The sequence below is a fragment of the Puntigrus tetrazona genome, chromosome 1 (genome assembly GCF_018831695.1).
Source record: "Puntigrus tetrazona isolate hp1 chromosome 1, ASM1883169v1, whole genome shotgun sequence".
In the NCBI taxonomy this organism is placed as follows: domain Eukaryota; kingdom Metazoa; phylum Chordata; class Actinopteri; order Cypriniformes; family Cyprinidae; genus Puntigrus; species Puntigrus tetrazona.
This window is the reverse complement of record NC_056699.1, coordinates 7064306-7084687: the sequence shown is the minus strand read 5'-3', so window position 1 is coordinate 7084687 and position 20382 is coordinate 7064306. Positions and strand designations below refer to the sequence as shown.

The 20382-nt window shown below is 35.5% G+C and overlaps 2 protein-coding genes across 8 annotated transcripts in view; both read left to right on the top strand.

Moving 5' to 3' along the window:
* Positions 1-13099, top strand: part of trpc5a (transient receptor potential cation channel, subfamily C, member 5a) — a 62694-nt gene extending 49595 nt beyond the window's left edge. For 5 of the 7 annotated variants that reach the window (XM_043238204.1, XM_043238223.1, XM_043238197.1 and 2 more), the window contains exons 6-11: positions 629-951; positions 4241-4436; positions 5140-5352; positions 8163-8204; positions 8422-8511; positions 9905-13099. In XM_043238204.1, coding sequence (XP_043094139.1) covers positions 629-951; positions 4241-4436; positions 5140-5352; positions 8163-8204; positions 8422-8511; positions 9905-10783 — 1743 coding nt within the window. In that variant the 3' untranslated portion in view covers positions 10784-13099. The remainder of the gene's footprint in view (positions 1-628; positions 952-4240; positions 4437-5139; positions 5353-8162; positions 8205-8421; positions 8512-9904) is intronic. The other 2 variants (XR_006250919.1, XM_043238236.1) reach the window with 2 other exon arrangements.
* A 2011-nt stretch (positions 13100-15110) lies between these two features.
* On the top strand, positions 15111-19563 carry cnpy3 (canopy FGF signaling regulator 3). The gene is made up of 6 exons (XM_043249776.1): positions 15111-15323; positions 15837-15963; positions 16264-16360; positions 16608-16730; positions 17194-17311; positions 17958-19563. The coding sequence occupies exons 1-6, from the start codon at positions 15224-15226 to the stop codon at positions 18221-18223; spliced, it is 831 nt and encodes a 276-aa protein (XP_043105711.1). The 5' UTR covers positions 15111-15223; the 3' UTR covers positions 18224-19563.
* Positions 19564-20382: the final 819 nt, after the last annotated feature.

Genomic DNA, 20382 nt, shown 5'->3' with positions numbered 1-20382 from the left:
CATGGTCCAATGCACATACACTAAAAATGAGAAAAATATGTAATTGTTAAATATGATTGTTATTCATCAGAAATATTGGAAGCACTTTATTTCACAATTCCTCATGTACATACTATGTAATTATTGTAGTAATTACAATAACTAGGTACACTAACCATGAACCTACCCCTAAACCTAACCCTTGTAGTTACCTTATTTTAACAGTGCGTTCTTGGGTAAGTACACTGTAAGTACATATATGTACACATGCTGTAAAATAAAGTGCAACCGAAATATTTAACTGAAGAAATCTCAGAATGATTTCTAAAGGATCATGTGACACTGATGACTGGAGTAATGATGCAAAATTCAGCTTTATCATTACAAGAATAAATTACATTTGAAAAAATATAAAAATAGAAAACAGCTATTTTAAATTCTAATCATGTTTCTCAATGTTACAGTTTTTACTGTATTTTGACCAAATAAATGCAGACTTGCACTACTATTGCATTATGTTTTCATAAATAGAAGTAATTGTGTTTACATACTTGTGTAAAGTACATTTTAAATCACAGGGTTCAGTGCACTAAAGTGGCATATTACATCTTACAATGAAACTAAATAATAACATTTTTGTCCTCTGTAGTACAACAGTTCTCGTCCACGAGAGGAATGGGAGATGTGGCATCCGACCCTGATTGCTGAGGCTTTGTTTGCCATCGCTAACATCTTCAGCTCGCTCCGGCTCATCTCCCTCTTCACGGCCAACTCTCACCTGGGCCCGCTGCAGATCTCACTTGGCCGCATGCTGCTGGATATCCTCAAGTTCCTCTTCATCTACTGTCTAGTGCTTCTGGCCTTCGCCAATGGACTCAACCAGCTATACTTTTACTACGAGACTGAGGCAGCCGATGAACCCAACCATTGCAAGGGGATCCGCTGCGAGAAACAGAACAATGCATTCTCTACGTAAGTTTATCAGCTTTCTATTTTCTTTTACTCCCTCTGTTATTTGTTTGTTGTATTATTCTGTTTATTTAGTTCTTTTATTTATTTGAACGGTCCATTTAAATGAATTATTTAAATGATTCTCAGTTCTTACTACTGTGCCACAGTTTTCAAATTTTATGTTAAAATAATTAGCAAATAGGCAATTATAAACACAGTCATGAAATTAGAAAGTGCTAAATGCTTATGAACTGTAGTCAACTACTTTTCACAACCTGGTCTCATAAACATTTTTGTGCTTAAAAAGTGCACCAAGGTACGTTTATGCCATAAGACCATGTAGGCTTTTTACTAGTTTTATGTAGTCAGAATGGTACCTTGACTGTTTTTGAACAATTTTAGATTGTTAGTAGTTTCAAGGAAGCTTTCTTAACGCTGTTTGTTTACAACATGCATTCATCCTTTCCTGCACAGCGGATGCTGCTTCTGAATATTCATTAAGACCTCTTGCTTTACCAGTGATTTGTTGATCAATGACACATCGATAACTGCACAATCATCTAACACTGCACAATAACGCAGGTTCAAGAATCATCTCATGCATATTTATGAGAGCAAATGTTGGGAAAGAAGAAAATAAATCTGTGCTGTGTCCCTCAGAAAACTGCAGCTGCTCTGTAAAATATAAACACCTGAAACATAAAAAAAAAAAAAACCTGAGCATGTTGTTGAAACGTCTGGGGATTTTCTTGCATTTCCATCAGAATTCCATTTTTTGCCTGCAGCTGCATACGAGCTGTATGTGGTATTACCACACCAAGATATCAAATCCCTCAACCCCTATCACTTCTGAAGCAGTACGAGCTCCTTCAGGCTTCCTGTGGTGTTTTTCTGAGGTTCAGTCACAGAGACTCTCCTTCACAGATTAAAGTCTCTGACATTCCACGTGGTTTGGGCCTTTCATAAAGACACGCAGAAAAAAAAAAAAAGATGTCAATAAAAAAATCTAATTACATATCTAGTAAAACTACTTAGGTTATAACTGTGATTTGTGCATTTGTGTGTGTGCTTTGTATATATATATATATATATATATATATATATATATATATATATGTGTATGTGTGTGTGTGTGTGTGTGTGTGTGTGTGTGTGTGTGTGTGTGTGTGTTTTTATTATGCATTCCAATTTACATCAAACTGAAGTTGGGTTATGTTGACTAGGTAAAAAAAATATCCCTTTTTTTAGCCTGTATGGGCAAAATATGTACACTTTAGATACTAAACTGTACACTACTAATGTTTACCCAAAGGTGTACTTTTTATAAGAGTACTACGTCGGTGAGAGTGCACTGTAAGGAAAATAAACTTGATTCAATCTTGGAGAACAGGTATTCTCAAATAAATGAGAATTATATTTTACATTTAATTTCTGCTTATAATGACTCTTGCCTTATGTATGTTTGGGTGTTTTTACTGGAAAGAATCTGCTTCAAAGATTTTTGTACAGTGCATAGAGGCAAAATAGATTTCTGAAGACAGATCTTATACACACCAGTACACTCAGAACATATTCATGTCTTCTCTGTATTATTTTGGCCTTTCAATTCGAAAGCTTCAAATGCCAAATGTCGGCTGAAACGGCTCAGGATGCGGAGGGCTGCTGGCTCTAGTGGGCTGCCAGTTGTTATGTCACTATCTCTGACAAGTCAGTGAGGTGCTTGAGGCAAACCTGTGTGCCTCCATTAGGTCTCCGCCACGGCAGGTCTGTCATGGCAGTCCTGTGCTTAAGGTGCTGGCCACGCTTTATTTTTTATTCGTTTATTGTATCAGTGACATTGAATGTGCCGAAAATATAACATGGATGCAGTCTTCTAAATCTGGCCCATGTGTTCAAAATGGACACCGTTATTCACAGCTTGCATACATATATATCGACGCCCTGCTCAGAAACATCATGTCCATTCAAAGCAAGGGGCCACTTGTCTAGTCACATTTTTAGCCACGTGGATTTAAATAAACCAAGCATCGAGCAACACATCGAGCATATATGTTTATGATGTGTGACGTGATATATTTATTGGCATTAAAGAAAAATTAATCATTTTGACACATAAAATGTATTGTTGGCTATTGCTACAAATATACCTGTGTTACTTAACACTGGTTTTGTGCTCCAGGGTCACACACACACACACACATTTGTAATTCTAACTATTTCTGCACATACAATTTATGAATCATAAATGCATAAATTGTATTTATATTTCATATTTACTGTACTACACACTCTATACTGCATAATGTTACATGTTGTTGTCGTTGGAGGTGTTTTCAGCCGTGTTTATCTTGCCTAGGGCACAAAGTGAGTCAAGGCTGCCGCCGCACGTGCTGTTGGGAATTAAAGGCAGCGAGACATTACAAGTCTGCTACAAACACACAATAAAAGGATTTTTTTTTTTTTACCCGTCACACTGGATTCCCAGACACAGCACTTTTCATTATCAGCGTTTTCTCAGTAGTTTTTCTGTATGTTTCTTTTGTATGTGTGTGGCACTGAAGTTTCTCCCATCAGACTCTATCAAATTCAGTTTAATACCTGCTTCCATAAGTGATCCACAATGCCCAATGTCCTTTCAGTTCTGCTGGAACTCCGCTTTCCTATTTTCAGGAAACCACAATGTATTTATCTCTGCCAAGACTTTGATGAAAGCTGACGATGTTGAATATTTAATGCAACAAAAAAAAAAGAAAAGAAATCACAATTCCTTTCACCCTAAGGGAGTTCGTAGACGAGCAAACTTCGAATCTTAGAGGCAGCCAGACATTGCCTTCTGAAATTTTTGATGCTGTACGTTGCAGTACTGTAGCGTCTTATTTAGAAAGCTGTGACAGCCTCGTAGCGCATTGTTTGTGCATGTTTGTAAACCGTCAGTTGGTGAGATTCATTAAATTTTAAATAGATTTTCAGACTGCTACTGCAAAGAAGTTGATTTCGAAGTTTCTAAATGGAACTGCAATAGAATAACTATAGCAATGTGAAAAGTATGTTCCTGAAAGAAATACAACTTCATAAACCTAAAAAACGAAGTGCATTACATACTGATATGTATCTATGTGTGTATATATATATATTAATTATATTAACAACTCAATGCATTTCTCATTATTTACTAATGAACTGTTTATCCCTGGAGCTTTGTAATCTTCTCTGGCCCATCCTAAATGTGTCTGTGATGCTGTTCCACGGTATTCTGATTCATGTGCTTTCTCTTTCTTGCTTTCTGCATCTCCATCTATCGGTCTTTCAGGTTATTTGAAACACTTCAGTCACTGTTCTGGTCGATATTTGGCCTCCTGAATTTGTATGTAACAAACGTGAAAGCTCGGCACGAGTTTACAGAGTTTGTTGGAGCCACTATGTTCGGCACCTACAACGTCATCTCATTGGTGGTTCTTCTCAACATGCTCATCGCTATGATGAACAACTCCTACCAGCTCATCGCAGTGAGTAGTGACCACAAAAAATCAGAAAGCCAGAAATATACTGCATTTTACATCGATTGTACTCAGATGATTGGCCAACTATTTGCAAGAATAGAAATGTGTCAGTATAGCCCTTCCTTATAAACAGAAATTCTCTTTTTATTCAAAAAGTTTGATTTGATTTCAAATTTAGTTTGGAAAAAATATAGAATACGGAATACAGTAATACAAAATACAGTACAATGTAAAATAATGTTTTCCATTTCAATAAACACTGAAATTCTTGCTAAAAAATTATTTAACTGAATAGGAAGTTTATATATTTATATTATAATATACATTTGTTATATATATTTATATTATACATATATTTATGGTTACTTTCTATCAGTTTAATGTGTTGCTGAATAATAGGAAAAAATGACGGACCCCAAGCTTTAAGTCATTTATGTACTGATAACATGATTAACTTCATTCTATGGTTAGGGTTTGAATGTTTGATTTTGTGCTTGTATGTAAAAATTGTTATTATATATATATAATGTGTATATGATATTGAGAGATATTATATAATATATAGTAATGTTGATATAAAAATATAATAATGTATAAAATAATTTTTTTTTTAATGCATTCTGGATACAATTGGTTTACAATCGTATACTTCATCGTATATTATCATTCAGTTCATATTGTTAATAATGTATTTGTCACTGTGCTTTAGGACCATGCTGACATCGAGTGGAAGTTTGCTCGTACCAAGCTGTGGATGAGTTATTTCGATGAGGGTGGGACACTCCCCCCACCGTTCAACATCATCCCCAGCCCTAAGTCATTCTGGTACCTGTGTCGATGGGTACACGGGCGGCTCTGCGGGTCAGAAGCTGCTCCGCCTGAAGAAGACCCCCATAAACATGAGAATCTGAAGGAGTTTACGGTAAAGAAAACAACCTGAATCCATCTGAACATTCACACTGTGATTTCATCTGAATCTGATCAAGTGGTTGTGGTTTAAATTACACTTTAAGCACAATGCAGCTGGCTCATTGTGTAACTGATTACCCATTACAATGACTAACAGCACAGCCACACACATACATCAGCACATTGAATGCTGGAACAGCTCATTTACATTTTTATTGCTTTTGAACTATTGGTTTTTGACTCATAGTGGGATGCAGTAATTGTATTTAGACTGGTATCATCATGCATTACCTTCAGGTATCACTGGGTGAGAGAAATACATATAAAAACCTTTGACTTTAACAAAGGCAGACGCTTAAAAATCCACCATGTCAGTCTCAGTGAGAAAGTGTTTACACAATTTTGTACATTAAATGTATTTGGTGTTAATTGGTTGCTACTACCATTTTGTCTATTCTGACAGACAGCATGCACTACTATTAAAAAGATTAAGGTCAGATGTATTTCTCTTCTCAACAAGGCTGGGTTTATTGTTTTATATTTTAAGCATTTATTTGAAATATTTTAAGCAGCAATCAAAATCTAGTTGAATTAAAACCAAAACGGCAGTCTAAATCTTAACTGATAACTGATCACCATTGCTTGTCTTCAGTAGTTTCTGTGAAATGGTCTTTCCGTTTTCACAGCATGAATTTTTAAAAGGACAATTATTCTGTCTCTCTAAAATGAGATCAATAAAAAGTCATGCAGTTTTTTTTTTTCAAATGACTCATGACATGCTGTTTAAAACCAGCAACAACTCAGTTATCAGTCCTACTATGGCAAAGGCTTGGCGCATGAATATTAATTATAGGTTAGATAACCAGGAAGGTTACCTAGCAACGTCAGTGTGGACTAATTAATATTCATGAGACAGATCTTTGCCATATTTTTGACGTCACAGCCCCCTCCCCTCACAAACTTCATCTACTGGCTTCATTCAGCGTGGCCTGAGTGAAAACAAATTTAATTTCAATTGAATCAGTGAAGTGGAGTTGCACATAAATTAATTAAACTTCTGTGAAAGAATTTTTGTTTTATTCAGTTTCTGTTTCTCCTTTGATGATGTAATGAGGTGTAACATGGCCAAAGTCTGTCTGGAGTTTAACCTCCTGTGTTGCCATGCAACTCCCCTTGAAACTCCCGGGACTCTCGTCATCTCTGTTTCGAATATATCCCCTCTTGTTCCACCTGACGCACTATTATTACAAATCCATCTCTCTGCAAGGCCTTTATTGGCCTGCATCAATACAGATGCTCATGCTCTCTTTCTCTCTCTCTTTCTTTCTCACACTGTCACACACACACACACACACAGCCGAAGCACACTCACTCGAAACTCTCTCCCACATGTTTGCGGGCATTGCTGAGCTGGGATCAAACCTTGATCATTATATAAAGCTGCCTACATGTAGAGCTAAGAGGAGAGCAGCTTTCCTGCAATATCTGATAAGAATACTAAGAATCTCTCAGCTTAAACTGCAAAATCAGATTCTTTTCATCTGCATGTGGAAGTGCTCATCTGATTTTGAGTGTACAAATATCAGCATTCCGGTTAGAAAGCATCTGCAGGACTCATATGTCTCAATACAATGCAAAAGCAGGGGGTATGTAGCCAGCTGCTCATGAGAATTTGCATTGAAATTGGATTTGATATTTTGACTGATTCTCCTATTTTGGATGTCATAAGAAAGTGCTGATAATAAAACCAAACTGTTCCTTCATTTCCATGAAATTAGTTATTGTCGGACATTTTTAGAGCAATTTGCATCCGCCTAAATGTCCTACCAAAGGATCAGCGGATACAACGTACTGTATGCCATGTGGTCAAACTCTCATTTTCATCAGCTCAGTTTACATTACTGTTCAAATATCAGTAAGTAACATTTCGAATACTTGTTATTCTCATGAACTTTCTATTCATCAAAGAATCATGTGAAAATTATTACAAAAATGTATTTAATAAAATATTAAGCAGGATAACTTTATGAATAAAACACTATTTTAAAGCAGCAAATAAGTTCTATAAATTTATGAAGATTACCAAAGAGTGGAGTAATGGGTTAAAGTAATACATAAAAAAATTGTAACAGAATTTCAATTTATTACTGTTCTGCTGTATCTTTGATCAAATAAATTCAGTTCTTGTGAGATGGAAGAGACTTCTTAAAAAGAAAAATAGCTATCTTATGCTAAAATAACATGCTTACTGAAAATTTATATTTTCAGAACATAATTGAGACCAATAGAAATGTAAATGTAGTGGTAACAAAAAAATACAGACAAAAAAGTACAACATAAGCCACATTTCTAAACAAAAAAACAAATAATAAAATTAAAGTAAAAAAAATCACAGTTAAGAGAATTATATATCATGACTTTTCATTACAGAAGCACAATTTGCTCAAAAACGTATTATTCTATCATTTGAATGTTGATCATGATGAGTAGGAACATTGATATTGGGTGACAAAAAATAATTAATACTTTCTTCTAGACTAAATGATACATTATGAATGTATAAATTAATTTAAAATAATTAAACATGCATTGTAATATATTTCAATTGGTTTAATCTTAAACTTTAAAATGCCCTGTTAATGTGTCTGTAATATAGACTCAAAGCCCACAGATGGCAGAGTATCTTGTGAAGGACCCTGGATTTAAATGGATAATTATTTAACAAAAATAAATGCATAAATAAAAAAGTGGAATGAATTTGATTAGTTAATGAGCTCGATTACCCTGCATAATTACAGTGTGAATATTTGTTTCTCCTTTCAGGAAAAGCATGCTGACAGGCTGATACAGAATCAACATTATCAGGTATGCCAGCAGATAAAGCTCTGCAATTACACACATGCGAGAATACAAACAATGTGCATGTAATTGCATTACATCGCTTCGCCTCTGGCTTTGTTTTCCCTGCCTCTCTTTTCCCTTGCACCGTTACACCAAAGATCCAGCTCTACACTTCCAGATTAACAAGATTAGGGAGTTCTATCTGATTGCTTGCTTTCTCTTCTTCTCCTTCAACCCTCAGGAGGTCATCCGTAGCCTAGTGAAGAGGTACGTGGCGTCCATGATCCGCAGCGCCAAGACAAGCGAAGGGCTGACGGAGGAGAATTTCAAGGTGCTTCTTTTTTCTATTTATCTTACAGAAATATCAGGAAATGCAGGCTTATAAACAAACACAACGACACAAGTAATCGCTCTTCCAATATCCCAGCGTTGACACAAAATTTTCTTAGAATTTCTTAACATTTTCAACAGCTTCTTATCTTCTGCGATTATGTTTTTTTTATCACTTATGCAAATTAGTTTTTTTAATGTGCATACATTTTTAATGTGTTTATTTTCTTATTTTATGTTACTGTGATGGTGTTTTGTATTTGTGTGTACAAGCGTGTACACTCTATATTTTAATATTTACTTCAGTTTTTGGAAGGTGAACTTCCATGTGGCTTTCAATGTTTTCAGCTAGTATTACATCATATAATGATTTTTGTTTTCCAGTAAATTTGACTTCAGTCCATAAAACTTAAAATGTTGCTGTTGTATTTTTCATGGTAAAGCTCTGACAGCCACAGCTGCTGTTTATTTATTGTAAATTTCACATTTTACAGCATATTTACATTGTTACACCACACACAGTGAAGATATAAAGCAACATCAGTAATCTCAGTCCAGCATGTCAGGAACTTTGTAGCTACATGTCAACTGCATGTCTAACTAATTCTCATTCAACTAACTCTCAAAGTACACTTTTACGTTAGGTTAGGGTTAATAAAGTAAGGTAACATATTCTAACAAACATACTGACTATCAAAATATAAAATGTTAGAAGATTCTAAGCAGAAAGTCTACTAATACTCTAATGACTGCTAGTTGACATGTAATTGCTTACTGAATTTACTTACTGAAAAACTATCAAAATAAAGTGTATCCAGTTACTTTGACATAACATGGTGCAAAAATTGTTATGATGTGCATATTTAATAGATTAGATTAAATAAGGCTACAGTGGACTGAGCGCACTTAACTATATTAGCACTTACAGAATAAAGCTGTGCATGTGTTTCTTGGTGGCCATCTTAAGAAGCGAGAAAGCTTTGGAATATGGCTCATAAAAAATGCTGTAAATTCTTTTTACAAGTCAGAATCTAAAACTGCGTTAATATCGCATTAACACTTCACACAATCTTCTGTCAGTGAGGGGGAGCTGTAGGGACCAAACAAATGTGGCCGCACTATATTTCTGGTCATTTTAATATGTGATCATTCACAAAATTATCACAAACATTAAGTGTCCTGGACTGAGGGGCACAAGAGGACATTGCTACTCTTAGACCCAGTTTTGCGGTAGAGGGTTCTGCATCACCCTCAACACCCCTAATTCCTGTAGCTATATACATCAAATACCGTATATAAAAAATGTTTAGTCATGAAGCGTAACTTTTAATATGGAAAAAATGTATGTCTTTTTCAAATGCATTATATAACACTATAATAATGCTTTGCCTTAGGAGCTGAAACAGGATATTTCCAGTTTCCGCTACGAAGTTCTGGACCTTCTTGGCAACCGAAAGCCACCCCGGAGGAACTATTCCTCCAGCAGCGAGGCCACTCTTCGAGACGAGGTCAGCGACGACGGTGAGGCCTGCCACCACAGCGACGGGAGCAGCATCGGGGCCAAAGGTGTGTCTTTCAAAACCATAACACCTTCAGACCCGTCGTACGGAGTCTCCGCCCTCTTTCGTTCCATCTCCGGAATGGAGGTCGCTACGACGACGACAGCGGCGGAATCATCTGCATACAGGGAGGGTAAACCAAAGATCAACGGACTGAGGAAGAACCCCTCGCCCTCCTCTTCCCTGTCCTCAGTGGCTCCATCAAGACCTGCACTTTCACGAACTTGGAGGCGCTTTTCCCGCTTCTCGAGTTCCAAGAAGAACTCCTTCAGACGGCTCGGCCTGCTGTTCTCACGCATGGGCAGCCACCTTCCGCAGCCGGCAGGTGTCACCGCTGCAACCTACACTATCTCAGATGGATTGCTTCACCCGCCGGGGGCTTGGCAGGACTTGGGCTTCACCAGGGGTGCCGGACCCGTCACCCGAAGCGAGACCAACCTTAATCAGGTGGACGTGGGTGCTTTAAATGAGGGCGAAGGTGCCATGACGACCAATGGACAGAGAGCTAACGGAAGGGATGTTTTACTGACATTAGGACCTCTGTCCCCTCCCTCTTCCCTGCACTGTGCTTCCAGTTTCTCCGCCTCCAGCTCCCGCCTCCTGGACTCAAATGAGGACGTGTTCCAGGGATTGGTCGGGCCCTGTGGCGGACAAACGCCAGACTCCTCCTGCTGGGTAACAGAACAGGACGATTCGGTGACCACGCAGCTATAGTATTGCTAGTATGTACTGTACAGCACTTTGATAATAACAATAATCAGTGATGATATCAATAACTATTACCTTAACCACAACCGATTCTTCTGTTTGTTCTTTTGTTTGCTGCTGCAATATTTGTCATTCCTTTCTGAGATTTAACCAAATCGACAGTTATTTACAAGAGAGTTAGGATGAATGAATTAAATGATGGATGAAAGAGATTCAGAAGGGACAGAAAAGTGCCATCATCAGAGAAATGTAGGCCAGGTTGCATTTTTGTATCTTCATTACATCACATTGTTCAGTTTCATGTCATTCCAAACCGCTATGATTTTTTTTTCTTCTGCAGAACACAAAAGAAGATACTTTGAAGACAAACGTTTTGGCTACCACCGACTTCTATGGACCATTTTCACAGATGTGTCTTAAATCTAGTTTCTAAGAATCTAGTTAATAAATCTAAATCTTTTTTTTTTTTTTTTTTTTTTTTTTTACAAATTACATTTTCTTGTTTATTTTACATTATAACACTGTGTGTTTTCTGTGTGGCACTGAATTACATAAAACTATATAATACCACTGTGTTTCTATTTCTAATATCAATAATATCGATTTCTCAATATGTTTTTTTCCTGTTTGTAAAGTAATAAAAACACCAGTTTAGATTTTGCTTTTACTTTTGCAACATGTGGGAATGCAAAAAATTAGTAGTAAAAAAGTTAAAGCTTCCCTTTACCACTGTAGAGGTGTCCACTTCTAAGAACCCCAGAAATGTGAAAATGGTCCATTGTATAATAAGTCAGGTTTGGAATGATCAGAATTGACTGTTTAGTTTCTTAGGTGTAAGTGACTCTTTCAGACAAATCCAGTCTGAGTCCTGGCCCCGCCAAGCCTCTTAATGGGACAAAGCGGGTGTTTGTTGTCGACAGTTTAGAAGAAGCGCATTATTTGAGCGGACTTTGCTTTTTGAGCTTTGTTATTTGAGTGGACTTGAGAGGAATACTGAACGCAGCATCAAACTGTGCAATGACAAGGGCAGGATGCGCTATGTATTATATTGCATAGCATTTTCGGCTCGCATTTTCAGCTGCTTGAAAATGAGCGGTCGAAATTTCGGTGCATCCCTAATTTTTTTAATATAACTCAGATTGGATTTGTCTAAAGAAGAACGTTGCATACACCTAGGATGCTTTAAAGGTGAGTAAAACACAGGTTCATTTTTCATTTTTGGGTGAACTAACCATTTAATACATATTCCAGATGTCATTGTGCATGATTCATCAGCGCATGTCATTCCATACTTTTGTCTTCATCGAAAAATCTAATATCTTGATCATTATTTTAGCCGATGTTAAGTAAGACCTTCAGGATGTTAATATCAATTAGCCATTTAAACATTTTCTTATTGAATTGTTAGTGCAGTAATATAATAACAAATGCAGAGTGTTACTTTTGGGATTCAACCCATCAAAATTTTTATTTATTAATTTATTTACATCAGTAAAATAGTTTGTCAATGCTGTTTCATGTTGACTTTAACCCTAAACCACAGTAGTCAACCAATTCATGCCATTCAACTCATAATTCAGCGTTATATCTCCAATGTGACAAAACGCATTGTCAGTTCATGTATTTCTTTTTTATAGAAAGTTCTCATTGGAAAGCGTACTTGAGCGAGAAACACATCTGATATGGATCTACAGTGCATGTTTAAGGACATCATGCTCTTGGTGGAACAGGTTTGATGTTTTTTTTTCCTCAGTAACTGATCAGTGAGCCGTTGGCACTCATGCGGTGAAGGTTTTTCACTTTAGTGCTATGATACGTGCACATCATAGTGTGATATTACTCGTGTTATGCACCCGGAGGGCTGAAGTTATGCTAGAATCTAACATGACTGAAATCTTATTTTTGTATTTTGAATAGCATGTACAAATGATTTAATTTCAAGACTGTTTTAGTCTAGACAGACATTATTTATACATTATACTATTATAATGTTTTTGGAGCTGTTTTTTTTCTTCTTTGACTGCTTACTTTTTACTGTATGTGAATATTAATTAGTATATTATAATAATCAGGTATAGGGGAGATGTCCAGAGACATGCATCGAATAAGACATCCCCCTGCTCTGCGATGATGAATGCTGACAAACCATGTACAGCGCCATGCAAAAATATTCTGACTTTTGACCAACTCTGATTTTTTACTATAACTATGACATTGACGATACTTGCATTTAGAGGTCATTTTTAATTTGACATAGTTTTATGTTGGAGAGTAAATAAAAAGTGATAAAAAATTACCTAAAAAACCAGCATAAATAATGAATTTGAGCATATACAGTATATATATATATATATATATATATATATATATATATATATATATATATATATATATATATATATATATATATAATTTATATAAAAAAATGTTTAACGAAAAATTCATAAGGTCACTATTTTAACATTTCTGAGTGATGCTATCAGCAAAATATTAAACTGCAGGGGCTGAACATAACAAAACAATGTCACATTTTAGGAGATTTGTTTGAGTGCTTTTAAATGAAACCTCACAAAGGCATTAAAATCACACAATTGCAATGTGGGACTGTATAATCCACTAACATGACAGAATTGGTCAAGGCCTGATTACTTTTGGCATGGCGCTGTAAATGCTTATGTAAACACTTGAATGAAATACATGCTCCTCTTGTATGATTCTTACCACTTTCTACTTTTCCTTGGAAATGTGTGAACATACGATGAAGATAAAAAGTAGTTCTGACAGCCAGAAACTGAACTCAAGGGAATGCCGAATATGCAGATTCAATAAAGCTGAATAACCCTAGTGTTGTCTTTGATTTCTTGCCATTTCCCGACAAGATATAAATGTAGATATGTGCTCTGCTCTACTGTAGGATGTACAGTAAAGTACGTAAGGCCAGTATTTTTGGCAGTAACAAAAATGTACCTTAAAATACTACACAATGTTATTATGGGGGACATTTGTAATGCCAGCACTATTGTACAATAGTTTTGTCAAATTGGCACTATGATGTATTGCATAGTACAGTGTTTTATGTACCATGGTAAATATATTGATTTCTGAAAGATTATGTGATTCTAAAGACTGAAGTAGAGGATAAAAGAAATACATTTTCGAATATATTCAAATAGAAAAGTTACTTTGACTAGTAACAAATATTCTGCACTATTTCTAACTCAATTCTATATCAAATAAAGATTTGGAGAGCATCATGTTGTGTGGTATTTTTACTTTGGGGATATATCTGATTGACAGAGCTTTAAAATAATGACTATTATCCACGAGCATTGCCAAGCTTGGAAGAGCTAGGATAAATAATTAAAAAAAAATGTTCGTCTAAAAGAAGAAATTCATATACACCTAGGATGGCTTTGGGGTGAGTAAAATATGATTTTTTTATTTTTGGGTGAACTATTCCTTTTTTTTTGCCATTTCTAAGCAAAGGCAAGTCACGTTGCTTACAAAACCTATTTTCTTGTGCTCTTGGAAGTGCTGACTAATAGTTGTCAGGTTAAATTTCAGCATACTGTCCAACGAACGCATCCAATTTTCTTCCTTCAACTTTTGAAATAATGCTGTTGATGACAGGAGCTGCCTATAAATTAGTTTTTTACGGTACGTTTAGATAAATGTGTTGACTTGCGCACTGCATTTGAATTACATTTGTTATTCAAAAAATGTTTTGGATTTGTGTAAAACATTTTTAAGCATGCAAAATGTGCTTTCATGTACATGTTTCATGTATAAAATTATATATATATATATATATATATATATATATATATATATATATATAATCAAACAACATTTTTATATGTATATATTTGTATTACCATGACGTAATTGTTAAAAACACCTCTGCAAACCAGTGGGAAATTTGTGAATGACCAAAAAATATTCCTGAGGGTATCTGATAACCAATACTGCCACTGTAGTAAACATGACATACTAATTTATGAGTGCAATTTTCAAGGTCTGGAGAAAATCTAATTATGTGTAGTATATTGCCCTCTGGTGGTTGCGTCAGACATTGCACAAACGCTTCTCTATTTAAAATAGTTTCTTTTGTATATTTCATTTGTACTGACCTAATTTCATAACAAAAACATATTCTAGAACCGAATACGTTTATTCTAGAATGATGAAGAAAAGCCTACCATTTATATCTATAATTTAATTAAGTGCACGCACATAAACGTCTCTAGAGCGTGACGTCTTGGATCCCGCCCACGTTTCTCATTGGCTCCGTCTTGCCACTTCGGCGTTTGTGATTGGTCTACTCGGCGCAGCGTCTGCGTCAACCTGCCACAGCGGAAGTGAAAGCTTCAGAAGAAATATTGGCTAGATAAATAAGCATGTTCGGCGTTTTAGTATTGCACATTGTAAATATTTCCTACTAACAAAATGAATGTTTTTATCTGCGTCGTGTTGGTTCTCGTAAGTGCCGCAGCTGCTAACAAAAGCGGAGACGAAGACTGGGTGCATCTGCCAAATAAATGTGAAGGTAGGTTGTCGATATTTTGCTTTAAATATGCCGTAATCGCGTGTGCATTCCCAAACTTATTTTCAGCGCTTGATAAATAAATGCAGGGTTGTTCAGGCACATATTTTACACGATATGATAAGGTCTAAGATATATGTTATCATATAGATGTCAATGTGTATCAATAGCAATCTGCTTGTCTGTTTTACATAGAAAGAAACATCTTTTTGTTTTTGTTTATTTAGGTAATTATCGTTTTTTTTCATGAATTCTAATTCAAGTTATTAATTCAAAATGTTGCATTGACGTACTGGGTAAAAAGCAAGAGTACTTTTAGCAGATTTCCTCTTTTTAACGGACCTCACTGGATGTGTCTCAACACCTAGTGTGATACCTACCTGGCTGTATGTTTGGGACGTTGAATGGGTCTTTAATGACAAACAATGCTGTCTATGTAGGCAGCACGCTAGGATTTGAGGCACTCTGCTTTCTGTTCCTCTTCTGGTGCTGAATATGTTCTGCATGTTTCTATAGTGTGCAAATTTCTTAGTATTGAAATGAAGTCTGCATTCGAAGAGACTGGTAAAACAAAAGAAGTGATCGAAACCAACTACCGCTTCCTGGATGATAAAGGTGCACCCCCAATCAAATATGTCAAATCGTAAGTCACATTTTTGTTTTCTTCAAACTTTGACATTAATGGATCATTCATCCAAAAATGAATACTCTGTCATCATTTGCTCATCCTTTAGTGTTTCCAAACCCTTATGCATTTCTTTTCCCAGCTAAACACAAAAGTAGATATTTTAAAGAATGTTGTTTGACTTTAGCAGTTTTTTTTTCTTTCGTTTTTGTACTGTTTAAGTGGCTACAGTCAAACTGTTTTGTTAACAACATTCACAATTTTTTTGGATACAGCGTGACTTGTGCATTTTATTAAGCAATGACTTTTGCTTTTTAGTGATATTCGTTTCATAGAGGTGATGGAGAATGTTTGCTCAAGGATCATGCAGTACAATCTACACAAAGAGAGAGATGGAAGTAATCGCTTTGCAAAGGTACCACTTTTCCTTTACTTCTACCGCATTTGTTTTCGCAGCATTACTTCAGTCATTTTCATTTTTTTTGTTTCGTGAATGAATACCCCAAGTTGCAATACAATTCTAATAAGTGTAATGTGAAATTAATTAATCAAGTAGTAAATGCATGTAGTATGTACTGTGTGCAATTTTGAATTTCGGTCTTAATTACTGTATTAATAGAATGTTTTTGGTAAAATCTGATCATTTGTCTTTCTCCGCTCAGGGTATGTCTGAGACATTCTCTACCTTACATAACCTGGTTAATAAAGGCGTGAAGGTGGTCATGGACATTCCTTATGAACTGTGGAACGAGACCAGTGCAGAAGTGGCAGATCTCAAAAAACAGGTTTGTGAGTGACTGAAAAATCTTATAATTAACCTGTTAGTGGCTTAAATGTTTTTGCCACTAATTAAATTAATTTAAAATCTTCTAAAATATAGCTATACTTAAAATACTTTTTATATTTAAAAAAAATATTTAAAAAAATTGTTTTTAAAGAAATTAATACTTTTATTTAGCATGGTTACCTTAAATTGATTATATATGCCTTCACCTTAACTTTTAATCTGACAAAATATTTCTATTTCAGATAAATGCTGTTGCATTTATGCATCAAGAATACTAAAAAAATGTCTGTGTTTACAAAAATATTAAGCAACATAATTATAGTAATTATTTTTGAAATGCTAGAACTTTGATTGGCATAAGTTAATGGGAGTGCAAATAAAAACAATGTATGTAAATGCAGGTTTGTGCAGTATATGTACAGGTGGATGAGAAGAATGAGACGTGTGTTTTGTTCCATCAGTGTGACGTGATGGTAGAGCAGTATGAAGAAGTCATTGAAGACTGGTATAAAGGCAACCAGGAGGAAGATCTCACCACTTACCTGTGTGAAAAACATGTGCTGAAAGGACAAGACACCGGTAATGTGAAACTAACAGCTGTTTCACTCCATCACAACCTCTTTTATAACAGTTAAACCGCTCTAGACATAATATTATGACTACTTGCAGACTAAACCTTTTCATCTCTTTTATCGGCACCATCTTTAAGAGCTATTGTTTCTGGGAAGAATTTACAGGAAGCTACTCAAGGCCACAGGAGCAGTAATATTGAAAGACATAATGTGTAGAGCAAGTATATCTGTATGTATATCTGCCAATTTGTCTATATATGCGTATGTGTATACTGGACCACTAAACCAGCCATAAGTAGCACAAGTATATTTGTAGCAATAGCCAACAAGCAGTTGTATGGATCATTATGATATTTAGTAAAGATCATTTTTCGTGAGAATATTTAGTAAATATGACGAATATTCAATAAAAATACCATTTGGGGTTTAAATGACCAAATACAAATAGCTTTCTTATGACTAGCTTGTTGCTTCCTGATATAAAAGATTAATTTGGCATTGCACTGGGTTTTCTGCAATTGCTATAGCAACCAATATAAGATCTGCCAGAAAAAGACATAATTTCCTGAAAACACAGCTCTGATTTGATCACTTTCAGTATAAAGTATAAAGATCAGGACTGTGCAAACATGTACTTCTGGTTCTCTGCGCAGACTGTCTTAAAGAGAACTGGACTGGGAAAAAGGGAGACATGGCAGCTATAGCAGAGGACAAGAAGAAAAAGAAAGGCAAGAAGAAGAAAGGTAAAGACAGCGAGGATGGGCAGAAAAAGGAGAAGAAGGTGAAGAAGAAGAAGAAAAAGTCCAAACTGACCAATGCTGAATCCAGCAAGCGGAAAACTGAAGAAGCCGGATACACCTCAGATGAGGAGGAGATCCAGAAGAAAGTTCCTCTTAATAAGGATAAAACTGAACTCTGATCAATTTCTTTGCTCTTTTTCCATTTTTTTTTTCTGACACTTGTCTCCTTGATATCTAAATTTATGACTGGTACTAAGCTGTACGTTGAGTTTTAGTCTATTAGAAGAAGGTAATATTGAGGTCCTCATTCTAGATCATTAATTCCGTCCAGCAACAAGCTAAAATCAAATGCCATTTCAAATCCCAAAAATGGAAGATAGACCAATCAAACTATACTGTAGCTTGGATGTTTGCTTGTGTTTGTTCTCATGCTGGATTCATGTCCGTAACACTGTAAACGAGCTGAAATCTTCCTTCCTGGATAATGTCTGCCTTTGAGGACTCTGGTGTCTTAAATCAATCAAGTTTGCAAGCTGTTGGAATGGATTCTGGAAATCCTTGTTCTCATTTTTATTACTCTTGACTCATCTCACTGGTTTTTCTCCCTGAAATTTAGCTTATATATAAATTTAGTTAAGTTTTCTTATGCCTGTTGCTGTTACTTTTAATTGCAGTTGAATTCATATAGTTAAAGATCTTTTGTAGATTCAAATTAAGGAAATATACGTACTTGGAGCTTTTTCAGTGTTAATATAATTTAGGTGGTTCTAATTTTAAAATATATATAAAAATATCAGTATAAATATCAGTACCAATACAGAAAAATATCTATTTTATCTTTTTCTGTGTAAAAAAAAAAAAATTTTTACTTTGTGATTGTGATGCAACAAATGCAAAAACATTGTTTTGTGATTCAACTTAAATAGTTTTTTTTTTTTTTAATTTTTTTTTCTAAGCTTGAATGGTCTGGAACTCGGTATCTCACGTCAATTCTTTAAATTTCCAACATTTCTCGTTTCAGTAATGCAGATAATGGGAGAAATCCTGAGAAAATACTTGGAACCTTTTCCTTCTTTCCCGTTATCCAAATAAGGGTGTACCATTTTTGCTCAATCTGTTCATATTAGTTTTTGCGTCTGCTGTGTTTGTGTATGTGATGTCACTTACAGGGAATGTTTGAGTTACATTTTAATTTAATATTTTCTTTAGCTGTATTGTTTACTTAAGTTGTTTATCTGATATCAGGCGTCGCTATTTCCAAAAGGTGTGTGTGTGTGTGTGTGTGTGTGTGTGTGTGTGAGAAAGAGAGAGAGCGCTCCTGCAGGTGTTTGTATGCCTATTCTCAGTGTTTAGAGTGTGTGTGAAAGTTATTGACCTGAGGTTGAACTGTATATGCAAATGTTGTAATGGGAGGAACGTGCAGGTTTTGTGTTTCCTGGCAGCAGCTCATTAGCTGAGGCTTTTGATAAGTGTTTGGTGAGGTGTAGATGACTGATGAATAAAAAAAGACGACTATGAACAACTCTTGGGCTCATTTAAAAAAAAAAAAAGTTTTAAATGATAGTTTTCCAGGCTTCACCACAAGGGGGTGATAACACCAAGAAGGAAAAACAAATCCTTGCTTAAAAAGAGAGTGGTCAAGTTTTATTGGAGAGTGCACGTGTCGCTGGGACGTCCTGTGTGATTTTTAGGTAGAATTTCTATATGATTAAAATATTCTTATTTAATTACATTTGCATTTTTATTTAAAATCCGTTTAATTTCATGTATATTTAACCTTAACTGTTGATAACTTGTTTTATACTAGTAGTGCGTATGCCCTCAGCAGAAAGAAAAGGAAAAAACAACAGAAACTGAACTTATTGATATCCATTAACCTTTCTTTTGTTTTTTTATTAGAATTAATGTAGATAAACGAAGTCTGCCGATGCTCGTCAGACGGATGTAAATGATGGTATGAAGAGGCTTCGGTTCGAGGCCTGTTTATCAGTAAGTGACCCTGCTGCAGTGCAGAAGGCTTTGTCCGTATTTCCACTTCTCAATGTCACATTCCTCTTCTGTTATGTTTGAGCAATCTGTATTATTTGCCCTTCGGTATTGGAGCAAATGGCTATTCACTTGCACAAACACATCTCAATGAATAATTCACAAAAACAAACATCTTGCACCCAGGCTAAAACCTTTTCATTTTTTTTGCTATCAGTAAAACTGGGAGATTCTTCCTGTGGCAGATGGAGAAAATGGAGAATTTGATTGTTCTCTAATCTCCGAGAATAAAAATGCAGTCTGAAATTGAAATATTGATCTTTTACATTGCAATCACCTGGTATATTACACG

Bases quoted from the DNA above. Each gene is read 5' to 3' on its own strand.
- cnpy3 (XM_043249776.1), top strand. From the start codon at position 15,224: ATGAATGTTTTTATCTGCGTCGTGTTGGTTCTCGTAAGTGCCGCAGCT. The intron at 16,361-16,607 runs GTACCACTTTTC...TTCTCCGCTCAG, and splicing joins GAAGTAATCGCTTTGCAAAG to GGTATGTCTGAGACATTCTC. The intron at 17,312-17,957 runs GTAATGTGAAAC...TTCTCTGCGCAG, and splicing joins GCTGAAAGGACAAGACACCG to ACTGTCTTAAAGAGAACTGG.